The sequence below is a fragment of the Alosa pseudoharengus genome, unplaced genomic scaffold (assembly GCF_046254945.1).
Source record: "Alosa pseudoharengus isolate Yale_2024_CS ecotype anadromous, Long Island Sound unplaced genomic scaffold, YU_APseudo_1.1 YU_APseudo_1.1_scf_9, whole genome shotgun sequence".
NCBI classification, from domain to species: domain Eukaryota; kingdom Metazoa; phylum Chordata; class Actinopteri; order Clupeiformes; family Clupeidae; genus Alosa; species Alosa pseudoharengus.
In genome coordinates this window covers 11,436,400-11,452,957 of record NW_027468881.1, presented here as the reverse complement: position 1 = coordinate 11,452,957, position 16,558 = coordinate 11,436,400, and the positions used below count along the sequence as shown (strand labels likewise).

Genomic DNA, 16,558 nt, shown 5'->3' with positions numbered 1-16,558 from the left:
GTGTGTGCGCATGTGTGTGCGGGGTGGTGGCTGTGTTGAAGACCGAAGCTGTACCTCCATGGGGTTGACGGTGATGGTGAGGGCCGAGTCGTCCCAGTCCATCTCGTTCTCCTTGCCGTTCTCCTGGTCCCTCATGGTGCGCTGGTGGGCGGCGCGGATGCGGAACACGCCCAGGATGATCATGAACACCAGGAAGCTCACGCACACCACGATCACCACGGTGGCAGCGCTGGGGACCACTGCAGAGGGAGAAGAGACAGAACAGGATGAGTGTGAGAGAGAGAGAGTGTGTGTGTGTGTGACCGAGAGAGAGAGAGAGAGAGCATGTGAGTGTGCATCAGACATGGTGTGTGCATGTGTCAGAGATGGTGCAGGTGGGAGAGTGTGTCAGGGGGAGGAAACACAATTGGGGGCAAGGTGTAGACAGGCAGCTCCTTTTCATTTTGAGTGTCTAAACAGCATTTGATCAAAACTCAGTACATATTCAGTGGTAGATAAAAAGGTTAGCCTCCACGCTCCTGACAAAAACTCAGTACATATTCAGTGGTAGATAGAGGTTAGCCTCCACGCTCCTGGTGCATCCAGATGTCGGGCAGCACTCATGTGTAATCCTTAAACTTGCACCCATTAAACAAGCTCCAAACGAAAACATTTCATATGTGCCCTACTTTTGCCATGTTAATTGACTCTAATCCGCAGAAAAGCACGCAGTAAAAAGAAAGCAGAATTTTAGAACGAAAAAATTAAGCAGATTACAGGTTTGATTACAAGGGCCGGATTAACTTTAACAAGAGATTAGCAAAAAAAAAAAATCTAGTACAACTATTGTTGGGGACTACAAGGCTTCCTCATGAACAAGAAGGTAAGATGACCTGGATTCCTGGGTGATGACGTTATTCCTGGTATCTGAGTTTTGTTCCCTTTAAACAACAACATTTTGCTCTAGCAGTGATGAGAGGAAGAACTTGTACATGAAGTACAGTATTCAGCAAAGTAGTCATCTACATATCTACACATTCGCTTGGACATTGACCTCTGACTAAAAGATGACGGTGAGTGTGGGAAGAATTATAAAATGTACTCAAACACCCATTTCAGAGTGGTGATTGTGCTCCTGTGTAAAAGTGGAGTGAATCTAAAACATGGTGACCATTGGCCAGATGAGTATGGGACAAGGGTTCACCTGAGGCTTGGTGAGCATTGACCAGGTTGTGTCCAGAGAGGTCCACTGAGGCGTGGTGCACTGGGTTGATAAACTGAGGCTGAACCATGGCATTGTTGGCGTGCTCCATGGGGTTGGCTGTGTGGATGACGTTCACCTAGGGGCAAACATACAGTGAGAATGGGACATGAGTCAAACACGGTTGCAGTTGGAAAGCTCACATTCACTGTTCTGTTCTTCTGCCTAACGGGCAAAATTCTAGAATTGAATTGAAACTGGCTCTTAAATTCCAATTCAATTCTTGAATTTCACTTGCATTTCAATTGAGGTAGCAAACAGGAAGCAGAATTGCAATTCTGTTGTTCTGTTCAGTTGTGCACAACCCTGCTGCCTAATACACTGTGTGTCTGCTACGTTATCCTATTCAATGGTAATCCAACCCTTATGCTGTATTTTATTTGAGGACACGTGAGAATTTAGTAATGCCAGAATCTGAGGGTCCTACCTCCACTTTGAATTCGTTGCTGATGTAGCGGCCATTGAGCTCGGAGCAGACCAGCTTGAACTTCCTGTCGAAGAGGGCCTCCGTGTGCCAGTTCCTGTAGCGGATCAGGTGTAGAACCTGCTCGTAGGTGGCCATGGTGTTCACGCCTGCACACGGGAAATGGAGACACTCTTAGCATTCAGGCAAACAATAGCACAGACTCTCATGCATCAGGTCAAGGACCTGCCACTGGCCAGCATTCCAGCAATCCAACACCAGGTTTTGTCCCCAGAGCGTGGTTACTCCTTTGTTCATCTCCACATACACACACACACACACACACACACACACACACACACAGGTAAAATAAAAACGGTTCCAGCGTTTCAGTCGGAGGACGGTATTCAGGTCAGACACTCATCTAATTCACTCGCTCATAACTCAAGGACGTTGCATTATCAGCGCTGATCTATGATGACTCATAGCAGAGGGCATTAATTGGTGCCATGATCATCATCATCATCTCTCTTTTGCATGCATTAGCATGAAGTGCTAACACTTGTCAAGTTATCACTCTCCACCATGTAACACAGGTGGGTTTAAAATCGCCATAAAAAGCGAGTAAATGTGGGAATTGACAGTTTAGCTGCTCTGTTAAGTGAGTGGGGGCTGCGAGAGAGAGAAAGAAAGAGAGGGCTCTACGAAGGGAAGGGAGGGCGTACCGGTAATGATCATGCCCACGTTGGAGGAGCTCATCTCCAGGCCGTGCTGCTGCACCTGAGCCAGGTCCACCTCCAGGCTCTCATGCTCGCCGTCCAGGTCGTCGCCCACCACCGTCACCTCGCACGTGTCCAGGTTGTGCATGATCTCCTCTGACACCACCGTCTCTTGAACTTAGGTACAAAGAGAGGACACAGAGGTTTATGAAAAAGAGTCTACAGTATTCTTCTTTTTAGTTTTGACAAAAATCAGCATGAATCAGATTCCTTGCACTAGATATACAGTGCAACCGGTAAGTATTCAGACCCTTTCAAGTTTTCCACATTTTGTTATGTTTTAGGCTCATCTTAAAATGGATTCAGTTCATTTTTTCTCTCATCAATCTACACGCACTACTCCAACACTCCACAAAAAAAACAGGTGTTTGGAGTGTTTTGTAAATTTATAAAAAATAAAAGTCTGAAATATTCCATTTACATAAGTATTCAGACCCTTTGTTATGACACTTGCAATTGAGCTCTGGTGCATCCTACTTCTATCAATGGTCTTTGAGATGCTTCTACAACTTGATTAGAGTCCACCTGTGCCTAAATTAATTCATTGGCCATTATTAGGAGAGGCATACATTTCTTTATATACGGTCTCACAGTTGATGGTGTATGTCAGAGTGAAAACCAAGCCACAAGGTCAAGATAATTGTCTGTAGACCTGCGAGACAGGGTTGTGTGAAGACACAGATCTGGGGAAGGACACAAAAACAATTCTGCAGCATTGAAAGTGCCCAAGAGCATGGTAGCCTCAATCATTCACACAATTACAATTAACAATTAACAGTCCTCCTAGATCTGGCCGCTCAGCCAAACTGAGTAATCCAGAATGAAGGGCCTTGGTCAGACAGGTAACCAAGGACCCAGTGGTCACTATGAATGAGATCCAGAGTTCCTTTGAGAGGATGAGAGAAGAGTAAAGAAGGACAAACATGTGTTGGAGTGTTGGAGTATTGTGTGTAGATTGAAAACAAATTGCATCCATTTTAAGATGAGTCTGAAATATAACAAAATATGGAAAACTTGAAAGGGTCTGAATACTTTCCAGTTGCACTGTACTGTAGATATTAATTTTGTTTCATAACCATTGTTTGTTTTGATCCTGTTATGTTCAGCAAGCTCTCTCCTATTGCTAAATAACTGCCCGTTAATGTAATGGACATTAGCAGACATACCCGTGGGGTCATCCTCGCCTTCGGTCTCAGTCTCTGGCTCCACCTCGCGGGTGATGGTGCTGACAATGCGCATCTCGGGGAAGAGGGTGACGCCCTCTGTGCTTTCGAAGTCGGCAGCGCCGCGGGCGAAGTGGTCGATGCCGCTGAGGCTGATCTTGGGCTCCTCGGGCTGCAGTACCATCACATAGCCCTCGGAGTCCGGCACGGAGATGCACGTCTCCTCGTTAAAGCACCTGACATGGGCGAGGAGGAGGAGGAGGACAGGGGAGGGTTACCATAGGAACAGGCGCACTAAACTAAAAATAAAGTAGAAAACTGCACTCTCAAGCATTTGCTCCAAGATGGATGTATGTTGATGACATGGTGCAATAAAGACTTATGATAAGCTTGAGAGTGCTGTTTTCTGCATCATAATCTGCATATAGTTCCCATGCATATGTACACTGGCATAATAATACTGAACTAAGACAGAGAGTAAGATAGATAGCTAGAAAAATAATATATGTTTGTGTATGTAGATAACAGGATGAAATGAATTAAGAGTGGGATGAAGAAACGGGATTGAAAATGGCACTCACTTGACCGTGGTAGAGATGCGGAGGTGTCTGATGCCAGGTGTGGGGAACTGCCTGGAGTTCAGGTAGGAGATGTGCTGCATGACCTTCTCAAAGCTCTCAATGTCATCACCCTCCAGGGTCAGAGAAGACTGGTTGGGGTTTAACTGCACCTGCACAGGATAAAAAAGATAGAGAAAAAGAAAGAGAGACAGGGTGTTAGTATGACCAAAACCATTTTCTCCAAGGAATAGCTAAATGAAAGGTGGTGAATCACAAGGGAAACTGCTTTCCATTCTCCGAGATGTTCACCTCTGACCTCTGAACCCTGACCCTTGCCCCTTACCTTCACAGTGTTCGCCACCTCCTCAGGAAGCTGCACGTCCAGGCCCTCTTTGCAGGTGTACAGGCAGTCGATCACCTTCTTGTTGTCCAGCTTGCCCGAGCGGATCATGAGCCCGGCAAGGTTGCCCCTGAAGTACTGAGCCATGTGGGCACTGCCACCTACAGGATACAGAACGGAGAGGGGCACGGTGAGCAAAAGCCTGCACACACTGGCTAACTTGAGCATGCCACCTCTGCAAGTACTGCCTGCGTGATTGATGGCCATGCAGGTTAGTGTGCCCTGTCAGGATGAGCGTTCGTTGCCCGGAGGCTTTGCTTAGAAACAAGTGATGAAATGGGCTGAGCTGATAACTGGCCCCGAGCCACATGCACGTCTCTCACACAAGATGGAGGAACAATAGAGTTACTGTGATGCCGAGACAGAATGGAATGCCAATGCATGGTTCAAAGTAAACAAAGAAGAGGTGGGTAAAGATGGAGTGAAAAACACTGACATTCCATAAACATACACAGCTAATTTGTCCGTTTTACTTTTTAGTGTCTTGGGTATACAATTCACCTTGGACCTTGATATGTAGTCTATGGCTTAAATCCATAGAGTACATATACAAAATATAACCCTCGATATCATATGTGAAATGTACCTTTTATACTGATTTAAATTCAGATGCGGTTTCTAAAAATGGCCCAGTCATGCTGGCTAGCAGGAGCTGGCTTTAAAATACAGGGACTCAAAACTGCCTGATCATGCTGGCCAATGGAGCTGAGAGGAAGTTTATTTCAGGACTCGCTGTCTCTCTCTCTCTCTCAAGGTGACACAGTAGCACTGCAGAGTGCTGGCCAGTCCTGACAGGCCAAAAATACTAGACACCGTGTCTAATGTGTTTACGGCAGTGAAACAAATGTTTGCCTTCTCCTCTATTGTGCATTGTATCAAACCAGCCAGCCTGTGACCTGAAAACAGAAACAGGCAGAGCAGCTGAACTGTGGTTCGAAAAGAAAAGAAGAAAGAAATGGATGAACATAAAAGAGCAAGGGAAGTACAAACGAGCGAAACTGAAGACTGCCTCATGCTATGAAGTGTTAACGCGTTAAGAAGCACGTGCGACTCCTCGGAGCAACTAAAACGTTCCCGAGGTCTGGGTCGTTTTAGTTGGGGGAGGAGGCTGGCTTGCATAAGCACGAAGGGTTAACACTGCATATGTGTAGGTGTGTGTACACGCATCGACATGTCTGAGAGACGTTTGAGGGAAGGATTGTGTGCGCAACCTGTGGGAGGCTCAGACACGGCCTCGGTCTCATTGTCAACTCCTGAGCCGTCTGTGGAGGTGACACACAAGAAGAGAGAAAAGCAGGGAGAGACCAAGTCTTCGTTAACCAACAGAAAGAAGGACTCAGTTAAACATGTCAGAGTGTCAAGATATACTTTTCAGACTGTGTTTCCCAAAAGGTTTCATTCTGCTGCAACAAACGTTAAGTTATATACCATATTTGTTGCAGGAATGTTATTCCTTATTTTGTAAGTCACTTTAGATAAAAGCGTCTGCTAAATGAATGCAAATGCATTTCTGAGCACTCTCGCTTTCATTAACGAAGGCTGCAGCACAATGCCACGTTTGAGAAACACAGCCTGGGTTATTTCTTTCATACAAATTACATCCAGTGTGTAGGACTCTTGCCTCCAGAAACAAGAGTCTCTTTCCAATGAATGCATTTCACTTAGAGCTACATTAAATTATCCGTCTAATGATCATCACTTAGCTACGCTAGCAGCCTACGTTGTTATGCATGCAGAATATGTCGCCTCAGGTGACAACATGCTCTATGGATTACCTAAATCTACAGGAGAGAAAGAACGGGAGCAAAAAACAAAGAGAATCTACCCAATTAGAGGCATTGTCTGGAAACAAAGAGCAACGAAAGCCAATTGCCACGCATTACCTTGCCAGCAGGCTCCAATGGTAAGCTGGGTCTCCAGCTTGGAGGCATGCAGGGGGTAGTCCTCGGTTACCAGGAACGGCTCGAAGGTGACGCCGTCGACAAACAGGGTCACCGAGGGGAACTCGATGTTCAGCACGTAATGATGCCATTCCTTATCGCAGACCTGAGATTGAAAGAGAGAGATAAAGAGGAAGGGAAAAGAGGGAGAGAAGATCAAATCAGATTGAAGAATTCACCTCAGTGGAGATATGGGTGCCATGGTGCCTGTTACGGTAGAAACTGTGGCTGTGCAGTCATCATTTAATCTGAAAGCAGCTTAAAGTAGCTTAAAATCTACTTTAAAGACTGTGTTCTTCATCTCATACTATTGGGTGAAAATGCTCGGGGGTTAACAAGGAATTTCATGAGAAAGGGGCTTCAATTTATGATGATCATCCTGCAGTGCAGTTTTCTAGTACAGCTCACTCTGCAGTAGTACAGCGCAGTGACTGTCTGACAGCCAAAACAACTGCAACCCGCATCATGAGCACCCAAACAAACGCAAGCCTTTGAAGCATGAGGATGCAGAACACACACACACACACACCAATCTCCCCTCCCTCCTCCTTTTGCATTTGCAGAGGGCCCTTCACTCCAACACAATTTCCTTCCGATTCCGTCTGCGTGATTTGGTGCTTTATTAAGTTTCAAACAAAAGGGCTTTTCAGTATGAAAACCCACATCAAAGCCCAAACCGACTGCTAAGGGGAGCACAGAGACTTTTGGAGTTTTTTTTTTTTTTACTTTCCTGAACTCATCTCCCCAGCAGTTTTCTTCCACTGGGAAATGAACCTACCTCAGGCTAGTTTTGTACTTTCTGAGGCAGCCACTTCCCAGTTTGAAATATTTAAACCCCTACACGAAGTACAGTAATGCTAACAAAAATAGGATTTAACGAGTGTGGATTATATTCTGATCGCGTGCACATGCCGGAAAGAGTAACTCTGCTCTGGTATATCCCATTCTTAGGTCTTTATGCAGTTCCAACATCAGCAGATTAAGATTCATTTGATTTACCAATGTTTTGAGAAGCTGGAATAATTATGCAGCCAAGATAAAAGAACTAACACACAATTACCAACCTTATCCAATTAGTGCTTAAAACACGACTGCCCAACTTAACGTTTTATCTGAATAAAAGCAGGATTAAGATCTCCTCCTTGGGTCAGACGGGTTTCGTCGTCTGCTTTCAGATTGGAGTTGGATCTGCTTTAAGCCAAATTACTCAGCAAGCCCTTTTGCTCACAGTCAGCAAATATTCTACCCAACCACTGGGCACTGTGTGTGCACTCACAAAGAGAAGGGCACCATCGAGAGCTTCTTGGCTTGTTTCCACTGTGGACTCCTCAATGGTTCTATTTACATTCCTTTGAGGAAAGGTTCTATGGGTGTCAACAAAGGTTCGCTGCGGAGCTTTCAGCTTTGTGAAGGAACCCATGAAAAACCTTTCAATGAAGAAGCTGTGCACCATGGTTAACTCTCACTCTGAACTGACCTGGTCCAGCTTCCAGTGGAACTCGGCAGGCTTGTAGCTCTCGGCCTCTGTAGGGTCCTGCCTCAGAAGCAGCACCAGGCGACAGTTGTGGACGTACAGCGAGTAGTGGTGCCTGTTCATCTCTGCAACAACCACCACCAGAATGATGTTATGGCTTCATACATACAGCATTCATGATAAGATTTGATAAGAGTGGCAATGTGGATAAAAGTCAGGAGATTAAATGAAACTATTCAGTATGACAGACTTGAAATGCCAAGAAAAACACTCAAGATGACATTTGTTTTCAAAGAATTATTTAAGTCTTCATCTAGAATTCTTTGGTAACATTAAGGCATCTGAATTGCATAATAACTAGGCCATATGGGCAGTTAACCATAAGGTAAACAAAACCCTCATAACAGACAATCAGATTGGCCACAATCCCATCACTGGCCCCAGCCTTAGCTAAAAGAATAGCATGACTGCCTGTGATGGCTACATGCTAATGTCCACATGATGTAATCCTACTTACATAAGTACTATACGGCTCACTACTAGCACAAGATTGGATTGTAGTAAGACTGGGAGATACTGCACAGTATACTATGAGGATGAACCGCTGAGAGTATTGCAGCCTACACAGCCTGACATGACCCTTGCCTTTAAGGAACCTACAGAACATGATGACCATGATGATGGTGCCATTTTCCTTGACATAGTGGGTTTTATTTTCAGGCTTTTTTCCACCCACTGAAGATAGGAATTCAGTATCAAGCAAATAATTTCTAGTACATACAACCACACAGATACACACATACATACATACATACACACACCTGACTTGTCAGAGTTGCAGAGGATGGTCTCTTTCTCGCGGCCCCCAGGACCATGCCTCATCCACACGGAGACGGTGAAGGGCTCCTTCAGGCTAGTGCTCACCACGCCCTCGGGGATCTTGATGGCCTGTGTGCCGTTGAACTCAAACACCTGGTCGCTGTCGTGGCCGTTGTCTGTGGGCAGGCCCACGGTCCAGTTGGCAGTGCTGCTGGGAGTGGGCAGCAGCTCCACGGTGTTGCCACTGGCACCTGCGACAGGCACAAAACACCATGTGTGACTCATGACAGAATACATCGAAAGTGGTTGCACAATGGGCCTGGTAAGGCATACGTTTTCATAAATGTGCTTTTAAATGTGTTACTGATAAAACAAACAAACAAAAACTCGTACAGATCATTCAAACCAAACACAGCTTCTCAAACGTGACACTATAATCCCCCTGAAGTGTTTGTTCAGGACAGAAGCATTCAATCAGAAAGTTAATATTTGTTTGGCCATAGTGCAATTTGAGATGGCATGAGGTGTTCTGGTGCTGTACTCACCACACAGCTTGTGCAGGGACTTCTCAGAGTATGTGTCTCTGTCGCAGCCCTTGCCAATGTGACTGGTCTCCAGCTCAATGGTGGCCTGGATAGAGGTGATTGGCTCCTCGCAGGTCTCCAAGTGCATGCTGGGAAACAGGGCCAGGCTTCCAGTGCCAGGCTCATACTCAATTCTCTTATTAAATCCTGTCCCCCCAGGATGAGGAAAAAAAGAAAACATTTGTTATTCGGCAGCGACAACACAACAAAAATAGCAAAATCATTGCATAAAACGATTACTTCAGTTTATGTCTGTGTTCCTGTGCATTCCGGGCCAAACAAATGGCTACCCCTTTTGAGATTAAGTGGCTTATCCATGTACTGTTTACATGATAGGATCACCTCGGTTCACTGAAGATCAAAGCAAAAATAAAATCTGCTAATGTGTTGGGCAGTGTAGTGAAGCGGGCAGCCTGTGCTACCTTGCCAGCTTGGTTTGCAGGTGGGCTTGATGTTGATCTTGACGAGGACATCCTCGGAGGCCCGGTTCTTTCCACAGTCGTAGGCGGTCACGGTCAGCTTGTACATGCGCTCCTTGCTGTAGTTGAGTTTCTCTGTGTTCTTGATGTTGCCTGATATAAAAAAAATAGGAACCTTTATTTTCTTTTTACCAGTAGGGTTGTCTTAGAATGGAATACTGTAAGTACCAAAGCAATTGAACATAACCTGTCTATTTATACCCGTCACCTAACAATTTTAACTCATAATTCTTATACTTACAAAAGACTGTCTGCTCAAAATATTCACATTTCTGCATGAACCTTGCACTGATAAGAACAGAAAAGGGTGAAACAGAGAGTGCTGACTAATGCTGGGTTCCATGTTAGAGGGCTTCCCAAAAGAAAGCTCTGACTCTTGGAACTGCTGGGTATGTATTAGAGTGTTTGAACAGGAGATGAGTAAATTCCGACCTCATCTTGTATTTGCACTCCATCTCCATCAGAGATTGAAACAGGAGATTGAAAACATCACTGTTCAGTGAAGTTGGCACAATATGCAGCAGAGCTAAAGCCGTCTCTCTGTGTTCAAAGCCCTGAGCCAAGAGTCAAAACCCATCATTGCATTCAGATCACACCTCAAGGTGACAGGCGTTCACTTCAAAGCTACATGTCGTATTGAATTTTAAAGCAGGCCACTGCTTTGCAGAAATCAATTTCATGGGTGCAGCTTCGAGCACCACAAACTAAAACACTTCTGAATTGCCCTGCTCGCCAACAGTGTCACTGATGCCATGTCTAATGTACCAGCGAGTGGCAGCAATTACAGCTAGGGTGAAATTTTCCCACCCCCGCCTGTTCATCCCGGTCTCCTACCGTCCTTGTCGATGGAGAAGGGCACATCGGGAGTGACGATATCATAGCTGCAGATCTGGCTGTACTGGAAGGAGCAGTCGGCGTCCACAGCCTCTACTTTCAGGATGTTGTCGTACTTCTTCCCCTCGATGACAGTGGCCTTGTAGGATTTCTCCTTGAACACGGGTGAGTACTCGTTCACGTCGTTCACCTGGATGTGGACATTGGCCCTGTACAGGGAGGAAGGGGGACGGGGGTTGGTGCAAGATTGAATTGGGAGAGGATCAGAGTTGAAGGGTACAGCCATGAGCCACAGACATGACGCATGTTTCATTCAAAAGCAGATAATTGGATGAAGCCTGCATCGAACTGCTGGACGGACATGTAATGATTTTGGGTCATCTGTGTGACAACCTCTCTCCCCCAGGATTTCAAATCACATTATGTCACGGTTGGCTTGTCTGAACCAAGGAAATCTTCATGTAGCTAATTACTATTTTTCCATTAACTAATACACCAACATTTACTAATACAATTCCTAATAAAAAGAGACAACGAATATAGTAAGTGTAAGTTGAAGTCACACAGCCTGGGTTTATGGAGGCGTGATAAATTAGACATGTCTGACAAAACATACTTATGGGACTTCTTCATGTTAGCTCCGTCGGGACCCTCGCCACAGTCGTAGGCCTGGATGGTGAAGGTGTGCTCCTTCTGCAGCTCACAGTCCAGCTTGTCCTTGGCCCGGATGACCCCCTCGCCCGTGGACTTGTCCAGCACCACTGCCTCGAAGGGGACATTCTGTCCGTGGATCCGGAAGCCACAGATCTCTCCTGGGTACGCCAAAAGATGGAGAGCAAGGAGGCGTGAGTTGAGTGTGGCCATGACTCCGGGAGGGAGAGAGAAAGGGAGGGAAGGGAGGAGGGGAGAGGGATGAGAGCGGAGGAAGTAAGGGCGGGGTAAGTGTGTGTGGGGGGGGGGGCGTTTGGGGAGGGCATCACGGCAAAAGAGAAGCTACCCACTGCGGCAGATCATGTGGGAAAAACAAACAAACAAACAAACAAACAAACAAACCAACCAACTGACCAACCAAAAACAATAACACAATGAAAACAAGAGCACACCACACATAAATAAAGAACAGCCAAAGTTGTTCTGTGTTTAATTCTCTTGGCAGCCAAGGGATTGTACACTGTTTGTACACTGGTGGGAAGGCGAGGGAGAGGGGTCTGTGAAGGAAGCTGGTAGCACTGTAGGGTGGGTGAGTATTTGGGAGCAGGAGGGGAGGGGGTGTTGTGGGCAGGGGTTCGAGTTAAAGCATAGTGTTTCATCCAAGCCACTTTGATCACATTGCATCCAGACATGCAGTAAGTAACCCAGAAAAAAGAGAGAAAGAGAAAGGGAGAGAGAGAATAAAGACAGAGAAAGAAAGATGTGGAAAGGCATTTCACAGGAATACTTTAATACAAAGTCAACAAAATCAAGAGAAACAACAGAAATATACAAAGAAACAAGTAAAAGTGATAATCGATGTCTGTGAAAAATCTCACAGCCTCAGAAAATTCTGAATTTTTGAGGATGCCAACAGAAAAATAGAAGATTAAAATATTCCATTTATGGTCATAGTTGATGGACAAGTATTAATGAAGGAGTGTGGCACATATTATTACTAATACAATTACTGTTGTCCAGAATTTATGACAAAAGAATGGAAGAAAACATAAACAAAGGGGAAATCCTTAAACTGAGAGGCCATTTTCCACCTAAAGCTAGGCTTTTGGCATGATGGAAGTCTTCCTGTGCAATGTCGACTCTCCCACACCCTTTTAAGAAACAAAGGGATGAGAAGAATAAAACAAAGAAAAAAGCAGAACAGTAGGAGTGATCAAAAAACGTAAGCACTGGATGAGAGCCCGGGGGTTAGAAATATCCACTTGCTTGACATCCACATCCAAAACACCAGCTGCAGTCATGCTGTGACCAGGTAGGGGTTAATGGTGAGGAGGGTGGACGAGACCAGACGAGGTGTTCGCTACGGTGAATCGACAGAAAGCTTCGAGAGTTTGCATCAGTTAACAATCTCAGCAAAATTTCGGGCTGGCGCAGGGCTCCAGGAGAAGATAGAACGCATTGGGAACCTTCTAGAAACTGGACATTCACTTCCACTTTTCTTTCTTCTTTTTTTTATTTTTTTATTTTCGGGAATCAGATTTTAGAACAATCACCAGAATTGTTGTGCATGTGCATATAACATGGTAACAATTGAAAGATCAGCATGCCATGTTTTGCATAAGACCATCACAAAATATTGTAATTATTGGAAGGTTGTTTAGATATTGTAAATATTTCCAATCTTCTTGTCAAAAAGTATCACTAGTCATTAATTCAGATTCCTCAATTTAGGATGTTTAAAATTTACCACTAAATCTTACTCTATACCTGTAAAATGCAACCTATTTACAGGTTATAGGCCATAACCTAGTATTACTACTTTTACCTACTGAGAATTCATATCTGTCTGTAATACTAGGCATATGCACATGCTTAGTTGTGGATTTTTCCCGCATGGAGAGATTTTTTCCCATAAGGAGAATACACTGCTGAAGCACTGTTAGGGTCTGCAAACTACAATGGATGTCAGTCTCATGCACAGATATTTCTAGATACGTTCATCCCCACAACACACTTTTCATCCAGTTATTGTTCTTTTTCCAACAACAAATTTAAGGTGAGTGAAAAAAACAAACAAATAAAATAGAAAGTTGAACCAAACAGAAGTGAAATCAAAAGACTAGGAAGAGATCACAGAGCATAACAGGAGTTTCTGTGTGAAATGCCAATGCTTTTTGTTTTGTTTGCGTTAGTGAGGGGTTAATCAAAACAACAGTTCACAAAGCAGTAGAAAGAACCCGTCATTCACCTTCTTTGGTGAAGGTCACCTCAAAACTCTCTATAAGAGGGGAAGAGAAGATAAACCCAGATCAGTCAGAGGGAAGAAAAGTCGAGAAAGACCGATGAGCAGAGAGAAAAGATAAGAAAGAGGAGAGAAGGATGGACAGTTTATCATGTGGACAGAACATACAAATGGCACAGCAACATTGAAAGACAAACAGAAAGACACTGCAGTTTCCGTCAGACATTAGAGCCCAGGGTGAATGCATGGAGGACATTTTTTTTTTTTATCAAGGGACAGAGAGCACTGATATAGAGCAAGTGGTCAATAAATAATGGCTGGCAGGGTGGGTGAGTGGGGAGGAGGGGGGGGGGTATGTTATTCTTTTCCACAAGTATTGGGCACACATGCTCATATTTTCCTCATATATACAGGAAGGGAAAACAGAGATGGACTTCCTTTGGGTATTTTGAATACGAATGCGGATATTCAACAAATGGAAATAGAAATTCAGCCACTTCAGATGGACATCATGTTTTGTGACTCTCATAGCCATGACTGCTCTAGATTGAGTCTCAGAGAACCATTTCATTACCACCACCTCCACACAAAGTGAACAGACAAAACAAAACAAAATAAGACAAAGGTAAAAAAAGGCAAAAAGGCAGCTGAAAACCAACATAGCTCAAATGTTTAGTGTACTGTGCTAAAGCTCAGGAGGCTTTAAAGCCGGCCCGTCGACAGTGCTGCGCAAAGGGTTAGTTCTGCTTGGCTGCCTATGCTGAGGCCTGGCTTTGGCACCCCTACCCCTCTACCCCAGCCTCCCCCTTGGCCTCTCGCTGGCCGGGCTGTCCACCCAGGTTTTCACCTCAACAATCCAAAATGGATTTCCCATTAGGGGCTGCTGTTCAAAGCAAGTCATGCAATGTGGGCCTTTGTGCCTCCCCCAATGTCCAGGCAAGGGCTTAACGACGACCTCAGCGCCATTCCAGGAAGACAAGAGGCTTCAGCTGCTTCATGCCAAATGTCAACTAAAAGGAGGGGGGTGTTGAGGGTGGAATGAGGGGGGGGGGGGGTGATTGGGTGGTTCCCATCAACCTCAACCACAAAGAATATCGACTCAGCCACAAGACTCCGATCCCAAGAACATTGATCTACTGGGACCAAACAAGTCTTTGTGAGGGACAAAGGGTGAAAATAATAACAAGGAACTGGCATTGCTGTGTGCCACATTGTTATGGTTCCTATTTTGTCCCTGTTTGACTTTCATCTCGGGCATGATGGCCGATTTAGGTTTTTATGAGCCCTCTTTATGAGGTTGTGTGGACGGAGCGATGCACTGAAATGGCTGCCCTATATGAAGAGCTGATGGCTGCGTATTACCAATTCAGCTCCAGGGCCTCCTCTCAGCAGAGATGATCTGGGGTCAGCATTCTCGCGCCAGTGTCCAGAATGAACAGAATAGGGGATACAACTGTCTGGGAAAAGAAAAAAGGACCCCCACTCCGCAATTTAGACTTGAGGTCACCTCTAGCCTACAGCACAATATCCATAAAGGGAAATGTTTGGTGATAAATGCCTGATTGATTTGAACTGTATCTGCACAATCGTTAAAAGATCTTAAGACAATAAAATAATAAGACACAACAGTCATAACTATGTTGTCTCTTGTGTTATGTATCACATTGTACTGTGTTGTTCTAGAGTGTGGTGGCCCCCAATATGGGTGGAGAGTGGAGGGGAGGTGAACCTGAGCTCAACGGAGGGAGGGAGGGAGGCCTGGGGCTAAAAGCCTCACTTGTGTACCTCGGCCCCAAACTGCAGAGAGGTGCACATTCACACAGGCATGACAGAGGATGACTGTGCTTATTCGTCAGCTAGCAGGGGCCCCTCTGAGGCTCGCAGGCAGGCAGTAACACAGACACACTCACACTCACACACACAAACGGAGTAGAGACCCAAGTCCTTGCTCGGCCACTCATAGAGTGTTGGCCGGCGACGCACCAGGCTGATCTGCTGACAAGGAGAGGCAGTGCAGCGCCAGAGCAACGCCAGTCACCCCGACCGCCACGTGACTCGGTCAGAGAGAGGAGCGCTGGCCAACAGGGACAGATTGTCCGGCACTTTGCTCTCCGTCGCATGATCAGAAGGGTGTGCCTCAGTGCCAAACCAGCCCAGTTTGGTTTGGGGGGAAAAAAACATTCCCCACGGAGCTACTCCAGGTTTGAGAATATAAATGAGCACTTAAAAAAAACAAAACAACAAAGATGACTGCATATCAGTTTATTCGAAATTCAGAGTGGATTTTCAAACAAATTGGGTCAAGTGAAGTCCACTGAGATGCAGGTTTTTGAAGATGGGTAGAATGGGGGCTTGATTAAGACGGAAGGAAACACAGAACACCCATCCTGGGACTGAGACTACCACCACCACCACCACATCAGTCAGAATGAATGCATCCTGTAGTAGGCCATGGAGAATGATCATTTAGCACATGTGCCGAGGAGTTGGAAGTGACATGAAAGCAGGGCTGCTGTGAGCAGGCCGTTAGGGAGGGCCCAAAGGTGATGGTGGTGGCGGCGAGTTGGCCTTGTCGGCAGGAGCCGAGAGCTCACTGCTCGTCTGCATCAAGAGCAGACCCACCAGGGGCCCTGGAACAAAGCCATCTCGATGAGATCTTAATGTCATTAATGAGAGACATGGCTTACCACTGCCAGGGCCCGGTAATTGTGTCTTTACCAGGACAGGCAGCATGGAGGGCTAACCTAAATGCTGACTAACTCCATAGCATTACTGGATCCTAGAATTCTACCGATAAAGCGCTTTCATGAATAAGCCATCACAGCTTTGATACAAATGTGATGATGTTTACTGTGTATCAAAATAGATCTACAAAAAAAACAATGTCTGTGTTAACAATCTTTTTTTCCAAAGAGGTATTACAAAAGAATAATCAAAGGCAAAACCCAGGTCTTCACTATAATGAATTAAAGCTGGCCTATTCATTGGTA

At 45.3% G+C, this 16,558-nt stretch overlaps 1 protein-coding gene across 4 annotated transcripts in view; it reads right to left on the bottom strand.

Annotated features, from left to right (window-relative positions):
* Positions 1 to 16,558, bottom strand: part of clstn1 (calsyntenin 1) — a 33,222-nt gene that overhangs the window by 4,159 nt on the left and 12,505 nt on the right. The window contains exons 3-18 of one of the 4 annotated variants that reach the window (XM_076276247.1): positions 13,575 to 13,604; positions 11,292 to 11,487; positions 10,676 to 10,884; positions 9,785 to 9,934; positions 9,324 to 9,509; positions 8,781 to 9,029; positions 7,963 to 8,084; positions 6,429 to 6,591; positions 5,757 to 5,807; positions 4,489 to 4,646; positions 4,167 to 4,315; positions 3,589 to 3,821; positions 2,369 to 2,539; positions 1,668 to 1,813; positions 1,184 to 1,319; positions 55 to 239 (exon numbers count right to left, since the gene is read on the bottom strand). In XM_076276247.1, the coding sequence (XP_076132362.1) occupies positions 55 to 239; positions 1,184 to 1,319; positions 1,668 to 1,813; positions 2,369 to 2,539; positions 3,589 to 3,821; positions 4,167 to 4,315; positions 4,489 to 4,646; positions 5,757 to 5,807; positions 6,429 to 6,591; positions 7,963 to 8,084; positions 8,781 to 9,029; positions 9,324 to 9,509; positions 9,785 to 9,934; positions 10,676 to 10,884; positions 11,292 to 11,487; positions 13,575 to 13,604 (2,534 nt within the window). The remainder of the gene's footprint in view (positions 1 to 54; positions 240 to 1,183; positions 1,320 to 1,667; positions 1,814 to 2,368; positions 2,540 to 3,588; positions 3,822 to 4,166; positions 4,316 to 4,488; positions 4,647 to 5,756; positions 5,808 to 6,428; positions 6,592 to 7,962; positions 8,085 to 8,780; positions 9,030 to 9,323; positions 9,510 to 9,784; positions 9,935 to 10,675; positions 10,885 to 11,291; positions 11,488 to 13,574; positions 13,605 to 16,558) is intronic. The other 3 variants (XM_076276249.1, XM_076276248.1, XM_076276250.1) reach the window with 3 other exon arrangements.